A 26,792-nucleotide genomic window follows, 5' to 3' on the forward strand; every position below is an offset into this window, starting at 1 on the left:
GCCCCGCCCCTTAAATATTTTTATTGCGTTAAACTGAAAAAATGAATCGCCTAATTTTGACACCACTAGTTTTTAATATTTTGTGCAGCCTTTATAATAGAGAGCTCCTATTTATTCGAGGAATCGTGACAGCCATAAAATTGTGAGTTATAAAGTGCAATTCTGAGGTAGTCAGCTCACAATTCTGATATTTTTAATTTTAGTTAGTTAATATTTCCACAATTCTGGCTTTATAATTCGAAAATGTTTATATAACAATTCTGACTTAAACATGCAAGTTTATATATCACAATTCTGAGTTTGTAACTTGCGATTACAAATTTATATCATGCAATTCTGAGAAAAAGTCACACCACTCGAGATTTAAATTAAGTCAGACAAAAACCTTTTTCCTTTTTTTTTCTTCAGTGTCAAAAATCTTCCATATCCTATTGACCAACTGATTAGTGCAATTCAAGGTGCATGTTGAGCAGAACATACATGCTGATGACAAAATTTACATTAGGCTCAGTGTACCCACACATGCTCTAATGTACGTGCCTAAAGTTATACGCTGGTCTTAACTTTTCTGGGATGATATTTATTAGGGATGCACCGAAATGAAAATTCTTGGCCAAAGTTGAACAAAATGAAACGCTTGAAAAACATGTTTTTTTGCATTTTTTTTGTATTTTGCCAATTTTCTTCACCATTGCATAAATTAAATAGCCAAAATGTACTTTTTACTGTTTTGTCTTGCTTTTCAATGAAAAAATAATCAATTACAAAACAATTATTTTATATAATTTTATTAAATATAATTATTTACTTATGGAACATTTTTTAACATTCTTGCAGTAATTATGCCAACAAAGCACAATTTTACTTAAAATTAATAAGTTAGGAAAAATATATATTTTTTTGGCCATTTTTGAGACCCCCTTCTTAAATCAGTCAATAAATGCAGCCTTGCTGAGCAGAAGAGACTTCTTTTAAAACATTAGAAGATATTAAACATCCCAATTTGAACACTGTGTGAATGTTATAATAAATGTATTAATAGAGCTGTTGTAATTATTATTATTCTCCTTTATTTTATTTTACAGAACAACAGTAAAATGACCGTTTTATATTTTCTCTATTTTATCGCATTACATCACGTTGTTGTTCAGTACAATTATTCAGTGTTTTCGCTTATTTGGCCGAACACAGAAAAAGCTTTTTTTTTTTGGTGCATCCTAATAGTTATTTAATATTAAGTTTTCTAGAGAACATGCTTTACTGTTATATTTGTTTGTTTTCTACCATCATGCATGTGGATAACTGATTAATGCTCCGGGGCTGCTCTTTAGAGGGAGGAACTGAACACTTCTTGCCTTCAAGAGCCAAATTGTTGAAGCCTCAATGCAGGCAAATCCTTGTGAAGAGCCTCTTTAAGCTGACCAAAGATCTACATTAGGGACAAGATTTGATGTCCATCAGGACTCTGACCCAAAACACTTGACAGAAAACTTTGAAGAATAAATGTTTTTGGTCTATTACTGTAATGGAGGAATGAATAAAGGCAGGAAATGATAGGGGAATGGGTTCTTGGAAATCCACACCATGGCTCAATGTGACGCTATATGCTGCTAGGCCAACATGCAAATAATTTCTTTGAGGCATAAATGTGTTGATGTGCAATTTTTCCTCATTGTATAATTTATTCACGGTTGAAACGGGAGCAAAATGTCAAGAATTCAAAGCAGTGAAGTGCATACTTCCTGAAGTACAGACACACGCAAACGCTTATATAAATGCATCAACACTATGAAAAGCTTGTTAATTGCATAATGATAAATTATGCAATACACGTGGCAGACTGATTTATAGCCCTGTCAGTCAGAGAGACCCTACCTTTCTTCTATTGCCAAAGGTTTTGTGGTTGCTAAGAAACTAGCAGACCATTAAATGCATTTTATGATGTGTCCTACTGCAGGACCAGGGCAGTTTTTCTTTTAAGGGTCCTGCATGCTGCACATTCTTCAGCTTTTTGCTTGTGCGTTTGAGTAAGACTTTTTTGCCGTCTGTACATCTTTAGATTTTAATGAGCAGCTCCATGTCAGTCAGTTATTGTGTTTCATATCGGAGAGTCTCATATCTTTTTACATTGTATTAGTTCATCCCAACATCCTCCACCCACGTCTCTCCATCTATTAAAGTGCTTGATGAGTGGAGAGAGAGAGTGTATTATGTAGAGTCAGACCTCAACAGAAGACAAAATCATTTAATTTCAGATAAAATGGTCAAGTACTTGTCCAGCATGACGACAACAAAAAAGTGAAGGCTATCAATGTTTGTCCACATTGGGATTGGCATCTAGCATGGCTGAATTAACTCACTTGAATCAAAGACATACAGCGTGAATGGTGTAGTCTAAACTGAATCAGAAACATGCAGAGGGACCATTGTGTTTCAACCAGTTCTTGAACAAATGGCTCTTATGAGACAGGGGTTTTTATGAATTGAAACATACAGTGCGACTAATGAAGACTGACTGATTGCATTGTGTGTTTTTAACTGAATCAAATGACTTATGAGCTGATTCTTTTTACTGAATCAAAAACATACAGTATGCATTGACATTTTTGTAGTTTTTTCCCACCTTTTTTTATAGAAACACTAAATGACAAACAATATCTTAAGCACCACCACCAGACCTAAGTTAAGTCATCATGACAAATATGCATTCATACATGGTTATTCTAATTATTAAAGTTCTATCATCATTTAATGCTAAATTATCAGAATATCATATAATGTTTGACTGATGCTAAGTGAGATATAAAAAAAACTGTGCCATTTTTCAAACATAAGCTATATAATATAAGTATATCAGATAATTAATATCAGTCTGGTGAGTAAACTAAAAAAAAATCCAAGCCAATGGAGATTCTATTGCCAAGAAAAGGGTTGATAATATTTGCAATAATCAACTGAATTTGATGGGTGTCTCTCACGTTCTCCCACAGAAACATTAAAATAGTGTAGATTAGTGTACAATGTTTTATAATAATAATTTATTCTATTTAGTGACCATTTCATTAATTTAACATATTTAAAATCGGGGGCATCCAAGTTATTTGACACATTTGAACATTTAAAAAAAAAAAAAGTAACAGTTACTTTCCCTGGTAATTAGTTTATTTTATAATGATGTAACTCAGTTACTGTTTGTGAGGAGTAACTAGTAATATAACTAATTACTTTTTTAAAGTAACGTGCCCAACACTGCATACTATACAATGATTTATTACTTATCTTTGTTGAATAATACAGAATATAAAATGCTTTAAAAAATAATCGCATATTAAATCACAATCTTGGTAAAAAAAAAAACGCAATTAGATTATTTTCCAAAATCGTTCAGCCCTAATATAAACTCACAATTGCAAGTTAAAAAGTCATAATTGTGAGATATAAACTCGCAATTCTGGGAACATATCAGTCCCCCCTTTGAAATTGGACTTTAACTCAAGTTTATATCACGCAATTCTGACTTTATAACTCACAATTGTGATTTTATAGCTCTCAATTCTGAGAAAAAAAGTCAGAATTTTGAGTCGCAGTAACCTTTATTTATTTTTCAGTGGCGGAAATGGGCTTCCATACATATAGCACAACCAGTGTATTGTGACCAATTGTTTAACTGAATCAAAGATGAGCAGTGCAACGAGTTTACAACCGATTTCTCAATAAATGACTCTCAACTGGAGTCAAGTTCAGCTAGTGTAGTCCAACTAATTCCTGAAAAAAAGGACTACATTTTGAAAGTTTATTTAATTTAATTTATTATTTTCTTTTTTAAATCTCGTCATTTGGCACTGGGATAGATTTATTTTTCCGTCAAATGTTATCTTTTATTATTATTATTTTTTTTTTTCTAATTTCTCCTGGCCACTGCTACTTGCGGCTTAAGAACAGAATTTTTCTGTGCAGAACTGCAGTTTTTTGCAGCAGAAGCTTTTCCACTTTTAGTGAAAGAGACTTCGTTCTGATTGGCTTTTGCAATTCAAGGTTAATAATTTTTTTCCCTCTCCTGAAAGCTCCTGTGCTTTTAATTGCAATAGATACTATAAAACTATTGTAATGATAGATTGGGGTCTTTCGTTTGAGATGTTCTCTGTCAAGTAGCTCTCATTGAGTTGTGTACGTCTCAGAGGGGCGAGAGATAAGCGTAATTGTGTCGAGTGCCCTCTTATAGACCCTCTGTCTGTCTCTCTCTCGCTGCCGTGACTCAGTGTTGCTTACCTGCCTTCACTAACAAGGTTGTAAAGAGGCTTGTTTAGACTGAGACACGGATCTTATGAGCAAGAGAGCGTCTAACTCACCTTTTGTGAGCTGGCTGCCTTTTTCTGCTGTAAATCGAGAGAGAGAGAGAGAGAGCAGATGGGATGAGTGACGGCAAAATACATGGCGTTATGAAGGAGAAATGAGGAGGCGGCAGTGTTTTTACCTGCAATGCAGTGCTAGCTTTCCCCAGCCAATCGGCGCGCGTGGCACAGAGGGAAGGGCGGGCTCTTGTTGCTGACGGAAGCAGAGCGAGCGGGAGAGGGAGGGATCGAGCTCCTCAGCATTCTGCCTCACTGTGCATCTGTGTGCACTGAGGTGGCCCTCCTCTGCCTCTGGTACATGGCTCTGTCTCTGGCCTGCCAGCCCCTGTTGCCTTCATTAGCACTGTCTCTCATGGGCATCCGCGCATCTTGTAGGTAAGGAGCAAAGTTGCACCTCTGTCTGCTTCTTCAGTGCCTCGTAAGCACGTTTCTGGTGTACCATGTGTTTGAGAGCTTTGATTTCATTTGTGCTTTGGCAGATTGGTGAATGTAGTTTCATCTAGTTGCTTGTGACGAGTTATTTTCCTTCATGCTTGGAGCTTCAAAGGGAAAAATGATTGAAGGGTTCTTTAAAATTAGATGAGTTTAGGAAACTGTTTATTCTGTATATTTATAGAACTGAAATGAACTATTAGGTATATTATAAAAGAGGAAATAGTAGGTTCTTCCAATTATGCACATTTTAAGAATGAGAGTTGTATGAGAACATTTGTATAACACATTAATTTACTTCCATAAAAGACAGAAATGTATTTGCGTAATATTATAGTATAATAACATTTAATGATACTGATATTTAGCAGCAAATCTGCAATTTAAAAAAGTCCATGCAATGTTATATTTATAAGGAGAAAACAAATTAAATATTACATTATTCAAATACTTAGCAGCAAAAATACTAGTCAAACATATAATCTTGTAATGTTTTATTTAATGAAAAGAAAATATATGTATAAATATTCCATTATGCAAATATTGAGCAGAAAAAATATTAAATATATTCGTACAATGTTTTGTTGATATCATGAAAAGAAAAATGCATAAGTATTTCATTATGCAAATATTAAGCAGAAAAAGTATTCAAAAGTATATGTATACAATGTTTTGTTGATATGCATGTTTTTCTTTATTATATCAACAAAACATTGTATGAATATATTTTTGCATAATGACATATGCATATTTTTCTTCTTTCCATCATATTTAATTATGCAAATATTTAGCAGAAAAACTACATTCAAAAAATATATATATATATATATATATATATATATATATATATATATATATATATATATATATATATATATTAGTGTATACTTAATATAAATATTTCCTAATAACAAGTGTTACCCAAACTGAATAGTAACAGTTTCCCAAAATGTGATAAATTTGCACCAATATACTTCTAGTGCAGTGATTTATCATCAAAATTGTAATATGTTGCAGCTCTGCACACATCTTTCTGAGTTGATCAAACTCTTCTCAAAAGACATGCACGCATATCCTTGAAGATGCTGCTTAAAAATGCATGGTGGACACACACTGTGTGAAGTTTTCAGATTAAATCCAGCTTTCTTAACAAATCTGTCTGAGATGAATCGTGGCAGAGGGGAGATGAGAGCGAGGGAGACATGTTGAATGCACGCTGTGCTGCAGCCGTGCGATAAACGGCATCAACGGCCCCTCGCTGTTTTGCGCACCTTCACCTTTGTGGAGATTTGTATATGGCCAGGCTGGACCCCAAATTGCGTCTTAATGAAAAGCCACTGCAATGGTTAGTGAATTCACCTAGTTCGATGCAATAAGGTGATTATTACCTGAGCAAAACGGGTAATACCCGGGACGGGTTTTGCACAAAATGAAATCGATTTGAAAACCTTCCTTTGCCTCGAGCGCTAATGCTGCAATGCAGTCCGCACGCGAGTGAAAACAATGGTAGCTCGGTCTTAAGAGTCAGGCATTTGTGTTTCTGGAAGAGCGGATTGTTTTGATGCATGCGTGAGCACTCTGACACAAGACAAGAGAATGTCAGACGTGTTGTGGTGTGTTGTGTGGGCTGGAGAAGTTCTGAAGGCTGAGCTCTGCATTAAGAGTGAGTTTAACTCTCTGTGCGCCAAACGTTTCACTCCCACTCACGATGCTCACATGGACCAACACTCATGCACAGATACACACAACCCCCTTGTTTTTCTCTCGCTGAATGTGTTATGAAGGATGGCATGCATCAAGAGGCTCGGGAGGTGAAGTTTTGGTTCAGATGAATAGTCCAGGCTGGTTGCTAAGGCTTGAGGCTTTTAATAGAAGCCGCCTTCGCTGAAAAACAACTTAAAGTAATGGAGGGAATTATGGAAATGTGATTCAGAGACTGGATCCAGATGAGGAGATGAGAAAATAGCCTCTTTGATGCAACCTCTCGGACCACCCATCACCTGTGATTTAGTCACAATGAGCAGTTTGGTTTTATAGTAAAGCTAATTTTAAAGATTCACAAACTTACTCTACACAAGCGATTGGCGCTTCCTCTGCAGTACTCAATGTACTGAGCTGTTACTTAGTAAACATTACTTTGTTTAAAGGTGTTCTGGTAAAAACGTGCACCCTAATTGCATCAAAAGCATAAATGGCAGTGAATTGTCAAAAAAAAAGACAATATATATCATTGTTCATATATATTATATCATTCATAATGCAAAAAGTAAATAAGGGTAAAGGTACATACTCAGAAATGGTTTAAACAGAATTTGCTATTATTACAACAATACTAGGCTATTGTTTTTATTTTTTATTTTCAAAAATCTATTTAAAATTAACAATCAATTGTTTTCCCAAGTGGGGTGGGCAATATGCTAATGTTTCACGTTGACGTCAAAATGATTTTAAAAATGACTCGTTTCAATGATTCGGAGTCTATTCTTTCTTTTGAGAGACAATAACTTTATACATGGTGTACTTTCAGATTTAAAGGTCCCATATTATCAAAACTGAAATTTCCTGGCTTTTTTCATGATAACAGAGGTCTAGTGGCTGTATAACTACCATATGTTTCAAAACAGTCAATCCACAGTAAAATGCACAAAGCCTGCATAAAGTAGCTGTGATTTTTCATGAGCCGTTGTGACTTCCGTAAAAATGTGACGTCCGAACTACTCAGTCACCACCCCGAGCACCGTCCACCGTCCCAACCTCCTTTTGCCAAACCCCCAGACAACACCGCGTCCATGCCATTGCTGAGCAACCACCACACAGAAACATGTCAAAAAGGTTCACTTTAACGGACGAAACCAGATCGGCCGACCTGTAACGTTACACGCTCACTCAAAAGGATGGACGATCTGACAGAACTGTTACTATGAGGTGGATCACATCTAACGTGTATAGGAAAGACAAACTCACCGTGTCTATCTAGTCAAGATGATGTAGATGCATTTCAATTTCAACTATTTTTACAGCTACATTATTATTCTAGCCACAATTAATCACAACAATGTATATACAATTACAAATGATTAAATATAAATCGTCAGTTTGTTGTTTTACATGCATGCGCACAGACATTTTCATATAAGAAAGCGAGAAATCTTTAGACGCGCCCACAACAACAAAAGACAATACTTTATCGAACCCTTTCTGATAAGAAGTGTGCGCTGCAAACGCAAGCATTTTTGACGGTCGTTTCTGTTCAGTCCGCTCATTTTATCGCGTTTAACCACAGCTGTCGTCGGTTTTTTGTCTGGCAGTGGCAGCAGGTATGCGATCAAGTTTCTAATTTGAGTCTGTATTACGTTGATTCTGGCACCCAACATCACAACAAGTTGATATTTTAAGCTCCTTATTTAGACGAATTGGCTCTGGTTTGAATGGGCCGCCTCCAGTTTTCCCTTTGTTTTGCCTGCAGCTAGCGCTGTGACGTAATTATTACGTCGGCCCTAAAATGTCTACCTGTGGTTGGTCTTGCCGTGCGTCACTCAGAAAACAACAGGCCAATCATAAGAGAGGCTCATGAATATTAATTAGACAGGCCAAAATTAACCTGTTCTTAGCAGAGCTCCTGAAAGAGGAGCTGTAAAAATATATTGAGATGGTTTTTGATACTTATACCGCAAATATATATTCTTAAGGACATCAACACCTTAAATAAAATATGTGACCTTTAAAACTTGGCAGGATGTTTTCATTCACTTAGAGCTGTGTTACACACTGCATGAAAGGGGCACTTTAAAGTTGACATTAATGAATGCATGCAACAGTATGAATTTGAACAAAATATGTGTTTAAAGCATAAAGAGGGTGATCATCACGGGTTTTTCAGCATATTATCACTTACTCCAGGGTCTGTCTGGTATGCTGTTTGTCCACCATGCATTATTAACAACAATTAATCGATCATAAAGTCATCATTTACCACCCTATAGCATTACATAGACTTGTAGATTAATGAGAGAGAAAGTGTCATAAAAATGATTTCTTTTTTTCTTTCTAATGTTATGGGGTGAAATATGACCTAGACAATTCTTGACAGTTTGCATTGGATTCATTCTTCTGATTTTGAAAGCTCTTGTCTTTTTGTGTGCAGCATGTATCAAACGGTCCGTAGGCGTGCCGTCTGAGGCTACAAACAATACGCTGTAGACTTGAGATTAAGCAGAATTTAAATGGTGTTTAACCGTAGATTACATCCCCCTCTATTGCTCCCTGCTAGCTTAAACAACCAGATGAATGACTCCTCATCTACATTTTTCTCATTGTTCCTGAAAGGATTAATGGCATTAAGTAAAACAGTGGTTCTGGAATCTAAAATGAGCAGTCTGTGTAACTCCAGGACAACGATTGAGAGCTGAATTAGAGGATCGATCAGAGGATTCAAATGTTTCTGGACTGAAGAATCGATGCGTCACACATGCAGGTCCTTTGTGTTCCAGACTTTCTGTATGCCGTCCAAAAAAGTTTGTTCTGTCCTGTAGATATCCATGAATTTGTCTTGCATTCTAAGCAGACCTCAATTCACTTTGACGTCTTGAAACTTCAGCCCTGAGCACCGTCGCTGCGGAGAATTTTGCAACCTCAGTGACCATCCATCATTCAGAGAAACTGTTAGTAATGCTCTGCTGGTTTGATGACATTTAGTTTCACTAGGATTTCAAATTGGAGAGAATTTGAATCTGATTATGGGTTTGATTTGCTGTTCTTCTGAGAGCCGTCATTATTTAGAGTTTCCAGTGCATAACTGTGCATTATACTCTTATTATGGTCAATAAATGCATGTCTTGGATCTATCTACATAATTTTTTTGTCTGGCAACCCCCTGGACTAGTCCTGAAAATGAGGCTGTGATGGATAGACTTACAGTCTTTACAATAGCATGCACTGCATAAAGGATCTTCAAACTGTTTTATAGAGTTACTGTCTACTGATTATTTTTTCTTTTTTGTTAGAAAGACGTTTTATTGGCTGAATGATCAGCATGTTTTTAAAGAAAAGTACAGTCTATTGAACACTCATTTTCTTTCCTGTCAAACATTAAATATGGCGCTACCCTGATTAAGCCACTGTGGTAAGGCACTTAACCCCTCATCCAGTTATCGTTTTCTGGTCAGATTATGTTTATATCTGCTTTACATTCCATTAGCTGATAGCAGTGTAATTGAGTTGCTTTTATATCAATTTGCATAAGGCACTAAAGTCAGCATGAAATGGAAATTCACTCATTCTATTTTCTAAATACATGTTATTGATCTTATTGTGAATGATTTATGCACGCATGTTTCTTTTGACCTAATTTTTAATTCAAGTATTACTCAATCTTCCTATGAAACGACTTGTGACATGCAGTCATTTAGTCTGCATAAATCCAGCGCTTTCTGTCAGTGGTGTGAGTTGTGGGTGGGACTATCTGTGTGTCCCACCTATGGCAGAGTGTTTCAAATTTTAAGGTCCACTTTTTGCTATTAACAAACATTAATTACAACTTTTGCCTCAAATTCCTAATTTGCTGCTTATTAATAGTTAGTAAGGTAGTTGTTAAGTTTAGGTATTGGGTAGGATTAGGGATGAAGAATATGTGTTTTATAAGTACTAATAAATATGCATGATAATAAGCAACTAGTTAATAGTGAGAATTGGTCCCTATACTAAAGTGGTTCTTTAGGTAAACACTACTAAAAATCGACCTGCTCTCCAAAATGAAGACAAACCTGTTTTAGTTCTCAATCTTGGTTGTGGTGAATATTTGTTCTTTGAACGAATAGGCCTTAGGTCATCACTAGACAAAAATAACATAGTCCTATCCACACATTACTCAAAGGGCAAGTGAATACTTAGACTGACACTAAAGAAATGCAAGGCATTCTGGTAAGTCGCCCGCTTTGTGCTGACAACAGCACAAATAGCACCGCCCACAATCTCTCCAGACGTCTGGGTTTCACATCTGATTAGGCAAAGCTTGGTCTTTTTCCTTATCCTTCCCGCAACAGAACTGTTGTTATCTGAAGGCAGTTTCCACAAACAAAGCATCATTACAGTCGTTATAAAATATGAAGAAAAATAAATAACATTATTAGTATTAATCAAGCTGTGCGCAAAGCCTAAACTATGGCATGACTTGAGATGCTGTTTGCTGATGCTCTTGTTTCTGCATGGGAGCAAATCCATGTTGGAACAAACAGTGGAAAGTTTTTCCAGAATGATGGAAGCTTTTAAGGAGGATATTCTCCCTAATGCCCATGATGTTGAACTCTAAACCCAAATGTGCTTCAACAAGCACACATGGGTGTGGTGTCAGTGTGTCCCACATACTTTTGGGCATGAAGTGCACATTCACCCATGACTGCACATCTCTTGAATTCTTACTGCAGTAAGTTGCAACATTGCTTGGCAACAGCAGATAACTAAACTCTGTATCACCATGACCCTATCAAAACTACTTAAACAAGTCCTTCCTTGTTGACTCGCTCAAGACATGTTTAGCTGTTTTCACATCACATGTTCACATTGTAAGGTCATCCGTCTTTGAATTATTTTGAATGATAAAATAAAAAGTTTTTGTCAACACACTCTTTCTAGAAGTGCAACGGTGATAATTCCACAACATTCAAGTGAACTTGGTTTTATATGTTATTTCTGGCACTTGACCGAACTAAAGCAGTTAGTCTGGGTGCAGGTTCTTATGAGACTGTAAAGTCTTTAGTCTGGATATGAATAGGGTTAAAAATATGATATTATCTATTGATATTCAATATAAACTGTCAGTCGGTCTCTGTATATTAATGTTAAATATCTTGCTACCTACCAAATAAATATGTGAATATTAAATATTTAAGTTGGAATGCTTTTATTAGGTTGCTCATGAAAGCCACGGAGAGGGAGGACACAAGCACAGCCGTGTAGGAAACATGGCTTTCCCAGATGAGTAGTCCGTTATACAGTGTGGTTATAGGCGATTGATTTAATAGTGAGAGATTTAATTTTAAATATTCGCTTTGAAACCGATTTTATAACCCATCATTTTCATTTCAATCATTTAGTGTGTCTATCTGCACTGATCAGCCACAACATTAAAACCATTGACAGGTGAATAACATTGATTATACTGTTACAGTGGCACTTGTCAAGGGATGGGATATATTAGGCAGCAAGTGAATTTCATGTGTTGGAAGTAGGTAAAATGGGCAAGAGAGAAGATCTGAGTGACTTTCACAGAACGCATGGTGATGATGGATGAATGATCAGAGCATCTCCCAAAATGAAAGTTTTGCCAAAAGTGGTTGATTTGGGTGAACCGGCGCCAGGGTCATGAGGCCCTAAGGCTTGCTGATGCACATGGGAAACTTAAGGTGGTGGTGATGGCGCAGTGGATAAGACACATGCCTTTGGTGTGAGAGACCCGGGTTCGAATCCACTGTGAGACACCAATGTGTCCCTGAGCAAGACACTTAACCCCTAGTTGCTCCAGAGGCGTGCGACCTCTGACATATATAGCAATTGTAAGTCGCTTTGGATAAAAGCGTCAGCTAAATGAATAAATGTAAATGAAAATGTAAGGTAAGCCTGTCTGGTCTGATCACACAGAAGAGCTACTGTAGCTTAAACTGCTGACAAACTTAATGCTGGCCGTGATCGGAAAATGTTGAAAGATGACGTTTACTGCCTGTGGAAGTGCACAGTTGCAGGCCAGCCAGAGTTCCATGTTGACCCATGTCCACAGCCAAAAGCTCCTACAATGGGCATGTTAGCATCGAAAGTGGGCCGTGGAGGAATGGAAGAAGGTTGCCTGGTCTGATGAACCACATTTTCTTTTGGACCAGGTGAACGGCTGGGTGCGTGTGCGACGTTTACCCGGGGAAGAGATGGCAACAGGATTCACTATGGGAAGAAGGCATGCCAGCAGAGGCATTGTTATGCTGCTTCTGCATGTGGATGTTACCTGGACACATACCATCTACCTAAAGATTGTTGTACACCCCTTCATGGTAGTGGTCTCTTTCAGCAGGATAATAACCCTGGCACACTCAAGAGTTCAGAGTGTTGATGATGGTGTGGCGCATCATATGTTTTCAGCTCATGTTTTGGCCGTTTTTCTCTTTCGGCCAGAAAACGAAAATGGCATTTTAAGCGGCCGAAAGCTTGGTGCATGCCTAGTTGTGGCTGATCATGCTGTATATACACACAGTTGAAGTTTTAAAGCCTATAAATAATTCCATAATTATTAAATGAGTTTGAAGCAGAATTATTTATTTATACCTAGATTATTCTTTTGTGTCTCATTATATCCCTTTATTGAGGAACAACACATTATTTGATCAATTATCATTATACTCCTTGGATTTTTTTTATGCACTCATAAATTTTTACCTTGTGCTCCAAGGAAAAAACTAAGAGTCTGACCATGATATACAGCGAGATTGGTATACCACTGCAAACCTGATGTAAAGAGTACGGCACATCAATGCATTTCAAACAAATCAAAGTCCTCAATGTGTTATTTTGGCCTTAGATGTGTGCACCAGTACAAAGACTGTACAACCTATCACTCATATGAGGTCCCAGCTATTATCAAACAACAATCCAGTCAAGTTCTGCACTTTCAAAAACCCATTTCACACGGTATGTCACAATAGTAGGAAAATACTTGTTTCATGCTTTAATGACAAAATTAAAAGCAAAGTAAAATCACATTTTTGCTTAATTTGATATTTCCAGCAAAAATCATATGATAATACATAGTGAATATTTGCATATTCGTTTTATGGCTTTTCCCTTCACAGGAGAGCTCTCTATGAGAGTTGAGATTAGAGCAGTAGTGGTTGGCAGGACTGCTGTGGTTCAACATCTGCTCTGAGCCATGGGCACATGTATGTATACACGTGTGTGTGTGTGTGTGTACTCTCCCCCCAGACCAGCATCACATTCACACACACCTCCACTAATTAACTCCCGCTAGCACAGTCTCTAATTATCTGGGATCACCCACCATGTTCGGCACATAGCACACAACTATACAATCGTTTTCGACTAATAGCATGTTCATTCAAATATGTGTGGTGTCTGTGCAAACTGCAAAGTTTGCTTGCTTCAATCAAAAACTAATCAAGTCAAAAGAGCAGAATTTGCTCCCCGGGATCTGAAGTAGATATTTGCAGTGTATTTGTTGCTGGTGGCACCTTCATTATTGAAATACTCACTGACGCACGAAGCGCAAAATTAATTCGGTTGGTAAGCAGACAGAGATAACAGCTTCTCAATTAAACCGTTTCATGTTTATGGGAACAATATGTGATGTTGCCTGGGATTTGTGGGAAAAAGCTTTTCTCTGCTCTGGTGTCAGGCTGTTATGTTTAACAGTATTTATTATTCATAATTCTTTCAGATTTTTAATTTCAGACGTTCAGTGTTCAATAGACTGTACTTTTCTATAACAACATGCTGATCCATTCAGCCAATAGTCTGTTTAGTTGGGCCAGATTTTAAAGTATAATTTTAAAATTAAAAACCAACAGAAAGAAACCTGTTCTGCAGCGGCAAAAACATACATGTTTAATAACTCGCCGCATTTAATCCACTGCTTCAGACATTCTTTGTGTATTGTTCATAAGCCGTATTGAGAACGACTAATTCAAAAAGTGTCCTTGTAAAGGCTTATGCTATTCTGGACTTGTTTCCAACTTCCTAGCTGCAGTTCAGAGCCCAGTTTAAGATGCAGAAAATTGCTTCAGAGAGATTACGCTACACAGCGAGGCGAACTCATCAGCGGGAACGGCACAAAGCTGCATATCTAATCGCATTAATGCCCGCTGCTGGTGCAGCCAACCAATAGAAGTAACACCACGAGTAGCGTGATATTGAAAAAGTCAATGAAATATTTAGACAATGCAGGTAGAATTAATGGATCACACTTTTATGATTTAAAACAATCAAATTGACAAAATTGTATAGCGTCTGGTCTTCTAACTTGCTTCGAATCTTGGCACATGTATATAAAATGTTAACCGTATTCATGCTTGCCATGGGCTGTAAAGGATAGTTCACTCAATTAGTCAGTGGGGTACAATGTATGGACAGACATACATATTTCAGAACGTCTTACAGGTTTGCAACAACATGAGGGTCAATAAATAATGGCTGAATTTGCTGCAGCAACTTGACTCAAAAAGACTGAATGCTTTGATTTCTCTCAGCTTGATGCCTCTTAAGATTTTATTCACGGCTCCTGCTGAGCTATAGTGAACCAGCAAAGACCGTCTCTCTCACTTTGCAATATAACGTTAGTTTCTTCGGTTTAACGTTGCACCTACACTGATTTATAGGTTTCATAAATGTCTGACATTAGAGAAGCTCAATGGACATTCATGGATTATATGGTGCAGTAGCAAGATGATGGAGATATTAAACTGTAATAATAACACTTTAAAGGCACTGCATAAATATTTGGCTGCGTTCCTGTAACTAGCACATCTAGAATGAGAGATATGTGAAGACATTTGGCCAGCGGTTGTGGTTGCTACATCTGTTTGCTAAAGATAAGCTTTCTTTCTCCAGGCCTGATCCCCACCCGAGGGGAGCCGCACAGCAGCCTGACTCACTGCAGGAGCAAGATGAGGAGATCTTGGGTTCAGATGATGAGGAACAAGAGGATCCTAATGACTACTGCAAGGGTAGGAGTCCTGTGATCATAGTACAGGGAGAGACTCGTGTGTACAGTGAAAGAGAATGCATTGTAAACAGGATCCAACATTATTTTTTGCCATACTTGGCCTTTTGGGCTGAGCGATTAATCAAAGTAAAAACTGTGATTGATTTATTAAATGGCAGGGGCTGCTATTTAATTTAATATATACACTGCACATTTCAGAGTGAAGCGCAGCACTTATCTTTTTTCTAGGGATGGGCATTTTTCTAAAATATTGCATTGGAATATTTGAGCTCATAAAAAACTAATATTTGAATATTCATTTATTTAAATTGTTTAATGAGTTTTTTTTTTTTTTTCATTTGAAAACATTAAACAATAAGTGCAAACAAAAAAATTGTACAGAAAAACGCATTCCACGCAGAGTGCATGGGGGAAAAAAACGGCTGTGAAGCACGTACATATACACTTCTGCATGGTTATCGTGTAAAAACACGTACATCAACATGATCAGGTGAAAGTGTCCACCAAAGCGTTTTTAGCCAGCTCTTCTGAAAATGCCTTGCTGAGACTGCGAGCGTTACGGAGGCGCTTTGATTGTGGTCATACAGAATAGCCGCTGAAGTAATGTGGCAGATGCATCAGGAATAAAATGTTGCATGCATTATTTTTCATATCAATATTAACTTCTCCATTGTCGTTCAGTCGTAGTACGAGTAGGATGTGGCAGTTGGTCGTGTGGAATTTGCCCCGCTCCACTGTTGGACGGCTGACTAAAAACTGACAGTAATGAGTGGTGTATTTTGCCCCAAGTTGAACATTTATTTAAAAAACATGGCACTCCCATTGAAAACGGGTGAAAAAACACTTTGGTGGATACACGGCCTTAATATGTTAACAATAAAGCCGGCTGCAGAGAGTGGTCTTCTCGGCTCGCTCGGGGTACATCTAGTAGTGAATGCAGTGTTGTGCCGAATGCAGTGCTGTTTTTGTTCATTCGACTGGGCATGATGTTCCTGTGTTTTGTATATTTCTCATTTTAGTGATAACTCAGTTTCACTTGACACAGTTTTCATACTCAGAATGTATAAGGGATTCACTGTATTAACGGCCAGCAACATTTTAGCGAAATTCGAATTTTATTTAATTTTTTCAAATGATTGCAGATAGAATATTCAACTATTACCCCTACTTTTTGCATGCAACAGCTCATGATTCAGTGTTTTCAGCAGCTCAGTTTATAGTAAACATGCTGTGTGCTGCTCCACACGAACTCCGTCTCTGCATCTGCTCAGTTTGAGTGGCTCATAATAAGTGCATTTCGGAACACGGTGTGAGCCAACCCATTTTAAAAGATTTGTAATGATCCATTTATAAACCCGTTGCCAACAAATGAGGAACTTGATCCCTGAGTTTTTCTGCCAAAAATAAAAGCTTGTTGGTTTAACATTTGGAAGAGTTTAAGACTAGGGCTGTCGCTAACGATTATTTTGGTAATAGAGTAATCTGTCTATTATTCTGCCGATTAATCGGATAATTATTCATTTTTTTTATTTATAATTATTTATAATCATAATTATTTTTTGTGGGAATAAAAATAGACCCAAGTGAACAATGGCTTTTAAAATTACTTTTAAATGCATATATGATAGCAATGAGGCATGTAATCAAAAGTATGTAATGGTACGATTTTATTGAACAAAACTGTTAAAATGCATAATGTATTACAAACTATAGAGCAAATTTATATTACACATTATATCAAAAGCCAGCAGAGGGTGCCAACGGCCTAACGATCTTATCCTGGTTTAATATACCAAACATTTAATTCAAATGTCCACTTAATCTTTAATATTTGGCCATTTCTTTATGACAGAGATGCTACAGCAACTGTAATTTCTTGAATATGTGGACGGTGGAAAATGTGTAAAACGTATCAAAATGTGTAAATTCGGAGTGAGAGTTTAAACTTTTATTTTGAAATTGTGATGAACAGTTAGTATATTGAGAAAGATGTATTCTCCTGTGTTTGCGTAGATTTATAAATGATTTACCTCACTAATCTGATGAAATGGTGCATGCACGGACGTTACCTACACGCATGTAAACAATTAAAGCGCATATTAAACTTGCATCACACATTTATTTAATTGAATCGCAGCGTTTGTGAATTCACAATAGAATTATGCTTTATTATGATTTTTAAATGTGTTTAATGTATCATGCAGCCTTGGAAAACGGTCTAATAACCACCTCCGGTATTTAGCCGATTACTAGACGTGGGCAGAATCGACGAATCATTGCAGCCCTATTTAAGACATAATATTAGTATTATTATTATAAATTATTCAATTGTTTTTTAGTACATTTTAGATTTTATTTTTTACAATGAAATACTACTATTACAATACTAATATTTCTTAATACTTGAGTTTAATAATAATAATTATGATCATAATTATATTGATATTAGGTGTGGGAATCTTCAGGCACGATCCGATTCCAAAATGATTCTTGATCTACATTTTTTCCCAATTAATTCTTCTGCTGTACAAATACATCTTTACAACTTTACATTTTAACCAAATATCGGTTTTTTGATATATAATCCCAATATGATTTTTATCAAGTTGCAATGCTCTTAAAGAAGCACAGCAAACCTGGAGCTTAAAACACATGGTGTGTTTATTTCTCTGAAACTTGCTTGATATACAAATGAGTGAACACAGATCTTGAATAATTAATTTCTAACTATAATTACATTTTCGGGGAGTTGAACTACATGACATTTTATAACAAATAACCTTGACTTGTATTACCTGACTTTGGAGTTAAAGATTATGCCTAACATTTGAAGAGGTGTATTTCAGTCCTTTATAAATTGTATTTTTGAATAAAATAATAGATCTAGAATGTGTTCATTTTGGACCCTGATATTCAAATAATTCCAGATGTTTCTAACAGCCAAAAACTTATTTTCTAGGTGGTTATCATCATGTGAAAATAGGCGACCTGTTTAATGGACGGTACCATGTAATCCGCAAGCTGGGATGGGGTCATTTTTCCACTGTTTGGTTTGCTTGGGACATACAGTACGTTCACTTACCTGTCTGTTTTTTCTTTTGTTCCTGCAGTACCATTTTATAAATGAAGTATGTGTACTGAGAGGTAATTTATTGTTTTGGTTGCAGAGAGAAGCGTTTTGTGGCCATGAAAGTGGTTAAGAGTGCAGAGCACTATACTGAAACAGCACTCGATGAGATCAAGCTCCTGAGAGCGGTGAGTTACCCCAACACCAGCGCTGCCTTAGAAACCATTACGATGAATTATTCGCGAGACCATTTAGTGTCAGATGAATTTTACAGCGTGGTGGGAAAGTAATGAAAGTCAGGTGTATTCACATGCCCCGAGGAAAGTGGTTTCATCAAATGAAAAAATGGTTTATTTTGTAATAAACTAAAGAAAATGATTTCAAAACGTGTCTTGTGTGTAAAACTGTCCGAGGAATGAGTTATTTTTTCCCCCATCTGGTGGATTCAGGTCAGAAACACAGACCAGAATGATCCCAGCAGGGAGAAAGTGGTGCAGTTATTGGACGACTTCAAGATCTCTGGTGTGAACGGAACCCGTATCCTTTCAGTGCCACTGTTTATTGTACAGGTGTCCACAGGTGTTTTTCTAGTGCACTTCATATTCGCTTCTGTACAGGATGCTGTTTACAGCTGCCGCTCAATCTCTCGATCCACAGCTGTGAGAGTAGGCGCTTTGCCCAGATTCAGCCCAGCTCAATCTTTTATTTGTGAAGTGCAGCTCGTAATGAGCTGGAGCTCTTGGCTTGTGTTCCCAGAGGACCTGGACTTTTGTTCTCCATTTCCCTTTACCATGCGCTGTCAGATGTGTGTATGGTGTTTGAAGTTCTCGGCCACCATCTGCTGAAGTGGATTATTAAGTCCAACTACCAGGGCCTGCCGTTGCCGTGCGTCAAGAGCATTATTCGACAGGTATGTGTTTTTCCGGTCAATATCATTTGATGTGGTTTAGAGCAGGGCAAACCTAAATTTTCTCTGTGTAGGTTTTGCAAGGCCTGGACTACCTGCACACCAAGTGTAAGATCATTCACACTGATATAAAGCCAGAGAACATCTTGTTGGATGTGAATGAGGCGTACGTCAAGAGACTGGCTACGGAGGCCACAGAGTGGCAGAAATCTGGAGCTCCACCACCTTCTGGATCCGCAGGTGACTGCAAGCGCTCTTCTCAGAACATTTAGATTATTTAGGGATTATAAACAGACGGGACAACTTCTAATATGTCACAAATATTATTAATGTTATTAAAGGAATAGTGATGTCAAAAGTATCGATATTTCGATAAATATCGATACTGAAATATCTGAACGGTACCAATATTAATTTCCCGAAGTATCGATACACCGATACTAGCCGAGCTGTCACTTTAACTTCTCTCCAAAGGCGCGTGGACAAGCACCACACGTGACCGCACTCGTCCCCTTCGCTCTGGTTAAATAGCAAAAGTGAAGTGAATAGAAAGATGACTGCTCTGGTTGTTAAAGAACACAGCAGGAGCGCTATCTGTAGGGATCTATGACCTCCGTGATGCAGAGAACGCGCACGGAATCCAGTCATAAAAACGGAATTTACAGTTTAACGCGGAATGTCACGGAATTTGTCAAAGTTTGGATGAATTAATCAAAAGTAGGTCATTACACTTAAATCAAATCGCGATATGGACTAGTATCTGTAAATATTAAGCTGCAAAAGTCGATTTAAATATGAATCCTGCATGTTCTGCGCGTCTCTGTGTGAATGTGCTGCACGTGCGGTTGTGTTTACTAATGTGGCGCTCGCGGTGATTTCAGCGTCTGCCGTCTCAATGAGGACATAAATACATCAACAATATCTCCAGAACTGATCTGAAAGCACTTTACCAGCATTTTACCATTTAATTTGAGTAAAACTAGCTTCATATCATACACACACAGAACTTTAGAAGTATTCACGGCAACCCGTCAAAATAAAAGTTCGGTTTAACTTATTAAAGACCGTGTGCCAGAAATAGGCTATATTGCTATTATTTAGTAGAATGTACATAATACTACTACTTACTACTACTGTTAATTTTTTTAAAGAAATAATCACAAAATATTTTAATTTTAATAGTAAATCCCCTTCATTTGCCAAAAATGTAAATGTTTAATTTTCATTAATTCAAATATAAATTAATTAAAATTGTTTTATGCCTTCATCTGATATCCAGTAAAATTTAAATACACATGACAGAATTTCTGAGGGTCTCACATTTCATAAGGCTACTGTAAGAATAAATAAAAATAGTTTGTATGCATTCAAATAATAGACATGCTAAAACACAGAATTTGGTAACAATAAAACATAAGGTGAGAAAAAAATAAAACATTTCATACGGCCCTAAACGTGTCATTTTTGTTACACTTTTAATAAATTAAATGTTAAATTGTATAATTTTCATGATTTTAATGAATTAGACATGCTTTTAGATTAATAGCATTTAATTTGACCGTTAAAAAATAAGAGTCCAGAAAAATTCAAACGGAATAAAACCGAATCCAGAAAAATTAAAATGGAAAAAATTGAATGTAGAAAAAAATAAAATGGAATTTGTGGAAAAATAAAACGGATTTCATAGGGCCCTATATCTGGAAATATTTTGGTTATGAAGCAAATGAGAATATCAACAAATAGAACTTTGGATTTTAATTAGTACATGTATTAGTAAACGTTAGTTAACATTTAACTAAGATTAATAAATAAATCAACAAATGCAGTACCTCAAGACATTTTTTTGTTCCTGTAAAATATACCGCATGTTCTTGACTTGTTACATTTATCTTTAAATTAAAAAAATTACCCCCTTAATATTGTGGCAGTTTTTTTCACCGTGGTATCGAAAATGGTATCGAGTATCGATATTTTTCAAGGTATCGTATCGAAGTTAGAAATTCCAGTATCGTGACAACACTATAAAGGAATAGTTCACTCAAAATTGACAATTTGTTGAAAATGTACTCACCCTCAGACCTCAGGAGTTTTTTCATCAGAACAGATTTGGATAAATTTAGCATTACATCGCTTGCTTACCAATGGATCCTATGCAGAGAATTGGTGCCATCAGAATGAGTCTAAACAGCTGAAAAAAACATCACAATGCAATCCAAATGCATAAAAAAAAAAAAAATTGTAATACATATTGAATCGGTATGCAGTGTCCATGTCGAATATCATCCCTAATAGACAGTAGAGAGCTTTATAATCTACAATGGAACTGGCCAGTTATTAAAAAAGTATTCTAGCAGTATTCTGTTCATTGGGTTATGATAACTTTTGCATTATACATTTTTTAGAGCTGTCAAGCAAGAAATTATCACAAAATATTTGCTCATTAAATTTGGTTGAGAAATCACCCCTAAAAGGATAATTTAAAGTCGTTATTGTGTTAAATGGGAAAAACATCAAATAGATGTTACGAAAAGTAGCTTTAGAAAGAAATATTTGATTCAACCGAATTTATTGCACAAACTTGTTTTTAAAGCTGCATCTGAATTGGTATTTAGATTATTTATAGACCGTTTATTGCAGCTCAGTGGTGGCATGAATGCATTTATTCTGTAGGTACAGTTGCATAAATGATGGTGTATTAAATGGAAAATTAAAATTCTGCCATCGCTTACTCACCGTCATGTCATTTCAAACCTGTATGACTTTCTTTCTGCAGTGGAACGTAAAAGAATCGAAAGAATGAAGTATTAAATTAACCTCCATAATATTTATATTTAAATATTATTATATTAGAATATTTAAAATGTGATAAATATGAATTAAATGTAATTATAGAAAGTTTATTGTAAATATTACTAAATTATTACAAATATGTCACAAATAACTAGTAATTTTTTGGTCAAAAGCTGTATATCTAGCATTTAGACTGTCAGGATGTTTATGAATGTTCTGTTGTATATAGTATTATTGGTTTGATTTTGAACATGCTAAACAGTATGTCAGTGGTGGAAATGGTGTGATAACTTCACATCCATTCACCTCTTCTGACATCTCAGCATAGAACATCTCCATTGATATATTATGCAGAGTGATGTAAAGTCTGCGGGATGTTTCTAAATGGAGAGCAGTGACTCATAAGCTCCTCTAAACAACTGAAGGATGGCACATTCTCTGGAGAACCTCGTGTGCACTGCTTTTGAACTCTGTGAAGCAACTGAAAACGTCCTGCTTTCACAATGTTGATGGTACACAACAAGATGCTGATGTTGTCTTCTCTTTTTCATCTTCCTCCATTGCAGTGAGTACAGCTCCGGCCCCAAAACAAGTGAGTGTTCCTCAGAGATGAGTTCTTTAGCATCTTCCTTGATGTTCATTCACACATAAAAAGGTAAACGTTAATAGAAAATATTATTTTCTTCAGATGGGCAAAATGTCCAAGAACAAGAAGAAAAAGATGAAGAAGAAACAGAAGCGTCAGGCTGAGCTCTTGGAGAAGAGGATTCTGGAGATAGAGGGGCTGGAGAAAGGCCCTGAGGGAGGAGAAGAGGAAGAGGAGGATGAAACGGAGACGCCCGACAGCACCCCGTCAGTCCCCACCAGTCACACCCTGCATGACATCACAGTTGAGGCCACACTCGGTGAGTGAGCATCAACTCAAACGTGATTATTAGTACTCTTAGAGCAAGCCATCAGTACGCTTTAGCACTGGTACACATTTCCTGAATAGATTTCAATTCACAAGCTCTCCATTTGATTCTGAATCATTTGGGAGTATTTCGGTTACAGTGTGCATATAAAAGATATTAAGTTAATGCTGCAAATTATATAGGAAACCTTCTATCTTAGTACATTCCAAAAGCATACATTTTAAACACGAATAACAGGCAGTAGGGGTGTGTAACGTACAAAACATGGTGGTTTGGTACGTACCTCGGTTTTGACGTCACATTAGTTATGTTTTCAGTACACAAGGGGGAAAAACTAAACATAAAATAGATTTTTTTAATTAAACAGTGGTTTACTGAACAAATTGCTCTTCCCTTAAATTCAGTTATAACTAAACTTTTCAAATCTACCTCGGCTTATGCTCTAAACTACAGGGGACCCTTTTACATTACTATAAGGTTACAATTTACAACACAGACTAGCTTAAATTTAATTGAATTTTATTTTTAAATATAATAATCAGCACTTAACTTAAACAATTGCGTGCAAATATGTAAATTGCACAATGCAGTTTTTAAAATAATTTAAAAAAATTCTATTTATTGAAATATATTCATTAAATTAAAAAAATTTAACAATTTCAAATATGAGACTTTGTTTCTTATCAAAAGTAACAATATATAAAACTGGAAGTTTCCAATGAAGTTATTCTCATGCAGTGTTCATTTGTTCTGTACACATGCGTTCCAAACCAAAAGACCCGTCCTGAAAATTTTTTACACCCCTAGTATTTATTCATATTTTGAATTTCTTTTATTTTTATATTTTCAGTATTAGTATTAATGTTAGTACTTAAACTTTTTTTATTTTAGTTAGTTGCCATTTCTCATTTTCTAAATTAGTTTTTCATCTAATATTTTTATTTTATTTATTTAAGCTTTATTTCAGTTAACAAAATTGTTTTAACAGTTTTAATTTACGATAGCAACTAGGGCTGTCCACTAATTGTTGACTAACCGTTAGTCAACCAGAAGAGGCGTGGTCGACCAAAATTTTATTATTCGCTTAGTCACAGAAAAAATAAATGAATAAATAAACTGTGCGCTATTCAAGTTTCTGTGCGGAGTGTGGAGCTGAACAGCAGCGTGCTCACTGCAGGACAGATGGAGGCGCCGGTGTACTCCTAAAATACTCCCGCATTTTTGGTCATACAGATACATTCATAATCATTACTTCTGCCGATGCGCTGTGGCAAGTTTTATGCATGCACTTGAGCGCTTATCAGGCATTGTAGGCAATTAAACGCTCATTATTATGATTTAAATGATTTATTAAATGGGTCATCGGATGCAAAATTCACTTTACAAGTTGTTGACGCGACTGTCTGTGCGCGCGCTGTTCACACAGAACAGAACACTGCGAAGCGAGTACAACTGAATGTTGTCTTTCACGAAAAAAGGCTTTTTAATCGCTTGAATTTTTAAATGAACAAGGCTTTAATTAATACATGCAAATGATAAAATTTTGCAACGACGCTGCAGTGGCCCAATCGGGCAAGTGACAAATACATCTACTGTCCCGAACGTCTTTCACGCTGGCCCCGGGCCATCGGGCAGTCCTTATAAAAATTGTTTTTTACACTACCATTGAGAAATTTTAACTAGGGCCGGGACTTTAACGCGTTAATTTAGATTAATTAATTACACAAAAATAACGCGTTAAAAATTTTTAACGCATTTTAATCGCACTTATTTTTGCACCGCGGAACGTTTCTCACTGGATGCGTTTCGGCGGACCGATTATACTGGAGCACCAACTAGCGTTCAGAACGGACTTGCGTTCTCATGGAGACCGGTCTTGCCAGGCTTCCTTGGAAGAACGAACTCGGAAGGACGCGAGAACACAGAACGCACACTTATGAGAATTGAGATGTACTGCATTCCTGCTTAACTGACCGCAAAGTGACGGGGGTCTGGCGATCAGTGCGCTGGATCTGATGCTAGCCGACAGCTCGCCGCTCCCGTGTGTTGTGACAGCTGTGCCTGAACCACCAAAGAGGTTCACCAACAGACTCATGCTTATTCTGATTGACAGGAAGATGTTGAGGATGTCCATCATCTTTATTTAATCTGTTCTTCTATTTAAATCAGCGGTTAACTCATAGTGTTATGCTTCTCAGCATAAGAAACGGCCAATGAACAATAAATATTACAAAATGTCATAACTTATTAAAACATTTCATACTATTATAGATATTACTTTCATATAATTGTATTGTTTTATTTTACAGCGTTATATGTTTTACTGTTAAGATTCATTTTAATATGCCAATAAAAATGCAGACTTTCTCCGGGTCTTATAACTTCATTAAAATTAACCAAAACAAAACGATAAATGTTTACTTTCAACTTGAAGAGCCGTTAAGTATTTGTGAGAGCGACTTTAAAGTTACACCGGCCACCCACAGCGTTTTCTGGGATTTCTAACGGCTCGATTCTCTCAAGTCTGCACTCGATGCATCCTCAGTTTCAAGAACATATCCGGGCACTTTCATGCATTCTCTGTACTTGCGTTCTTGAGAATTGGAACTGAACTTCGACGGTTAATGATGACATAGAACGAGAACACAAGGACGCAAGATCGCTGAAGAACCAATATTGAGAAACAGCCAAAAACAAACCACAGTGAACATGGACAAAGAAGCTGATGAGACCGCTTTGGTTGGCCCTGTGGATGGGAAATGTAAAAATCCATATAAAAAAACTTACTTCTCACTGTTCTCAGGTCAAATATTTATATGCGATTAAAATGCGATTAATTTCGATTAATTAATTACAAAGCCTCTAATTAATTAGATTTTTTTTAATCGAGTCCCGGCCCTAATTTTAACCAAAGTATGTTATAGACTTTTTATTAAGACCCTAAAGCAGTGGTCTCAAACTCAGTTTCTGGAGGGCCACAGCTCTGCACAGTTTTGCTCCAAACCTGTTCAAACACACCCGATCCTGCTAATCAAGGTCTTCAAGATCACTAGAAACTTCCAAGCAGGTGTGAGTTGGAGCTGGTTGGAGCTAAACTCTGCAGAGCTGCGGACCTCCAGGAATTGAGTTTGAGACCACTGCCCTAAAGAATCATATCAACTTGTGGAAAATGTGCATCTGATGACCCCTTTAACCTGTTAACCTTCGCCCCCATTGTGGGCTTCACAGGTGAAAATAACCTACCTAAATTAAAATGGTAACAGTTCCTGACAAAGTATGCTACACACACAAATTAGGTATCTTTGGAAAGAAGACACTCTCGGCTTTACTATCCATCATCCAGAGTTGATAATGTTCAAAAAGATAAAAAGTTATACACACTGACGTGCCTTGAAAAATATTTTTCCACACTGAATGTTTTTTTTATTTCATATACAAATACATGAAATAAGTCCTGGAGCAATCCAGAAACGTAATGGGTTGAAAGCCATGTGTCTCATGAGTTTATATTTCAAATTTGAAGAAGATACCATGAAAAATGAGATTCCTGCAATATTTTTTCTGAAAATATTTATAGTCCCCCCACCCCCCTGTTTGAGGAAAAATAACCACC

General features: G+C 36.6%; 1 protein-coding gene across 4 annotated transcripts in view; it reads left to right on the forward strand.

Moving 5' to 3' along the window:
- LOC306855232 (SRSF protein kinase 1-like) overlaps nucleotides 1-26,792 on the forward strand; it is a 56,466-nt gene that overhangs the window by 13,930 nt on the left and 15,744 nt on the right. For 2 of the 4 annotated variants that reach the window (XM_079393764.1, XM_079393763.1), the window contains 8 exons: nucleotides 15,387-15,502; nucleotides 18,461-18,569; nucleotides 18,669-18,756; nucleotides 19,018-19,105; nucleotides 19,372-19,478; nucleotides 19,550-19,715; nucleotides 22,832-22,857; nucleotides 22,954-23,170. In XM_079393764.1, coding sequence (XP_079249890.1) covers nucleotides 15,387-15,502; nucleotides 18,461-18,569; nucleotides 18,669-18,756; nucleotides 19,018-19,105; nucleotides 19,372-19,478; nucleotides 19,550-19,715; nucleotides 22,832-22,857; nucleotides 22,954-23,170 — 917 coding nt within the window. Of the gene's footprint in view, nucleotides 1-4,604; nucleotides 4,728-13,615; nucleotides 13,703-15,386; nucleotides 15,503-18,460; nucleotides 18,570-18,668; nucleotides 18,757-19,017; nucleotides 19,106-19,371; nucleotides 19,479-19,549; nucleotides 19,716-22,831; nucleotides 22,858-22,953; nucleotides 23,171-26,792 lie in introns of those variants that run through there. The other 2 variants (XM_079393765.1, XM_079393762.1) reach the window with 2 other exon arrangements.

The sequence above is a fragment of the Barbus barbus genome, assembly GCF_936440315.1.
Source record: "Barbus barbus genome assembly, chromosome: 35".
Classification (NCBI taxonomy): domain Eukaryota; kingdom Metazoa; phylum Chordata; class Actinopteri; order Cypriniformes; family Cyprinidae; genus Barbus; species Barbus barbus.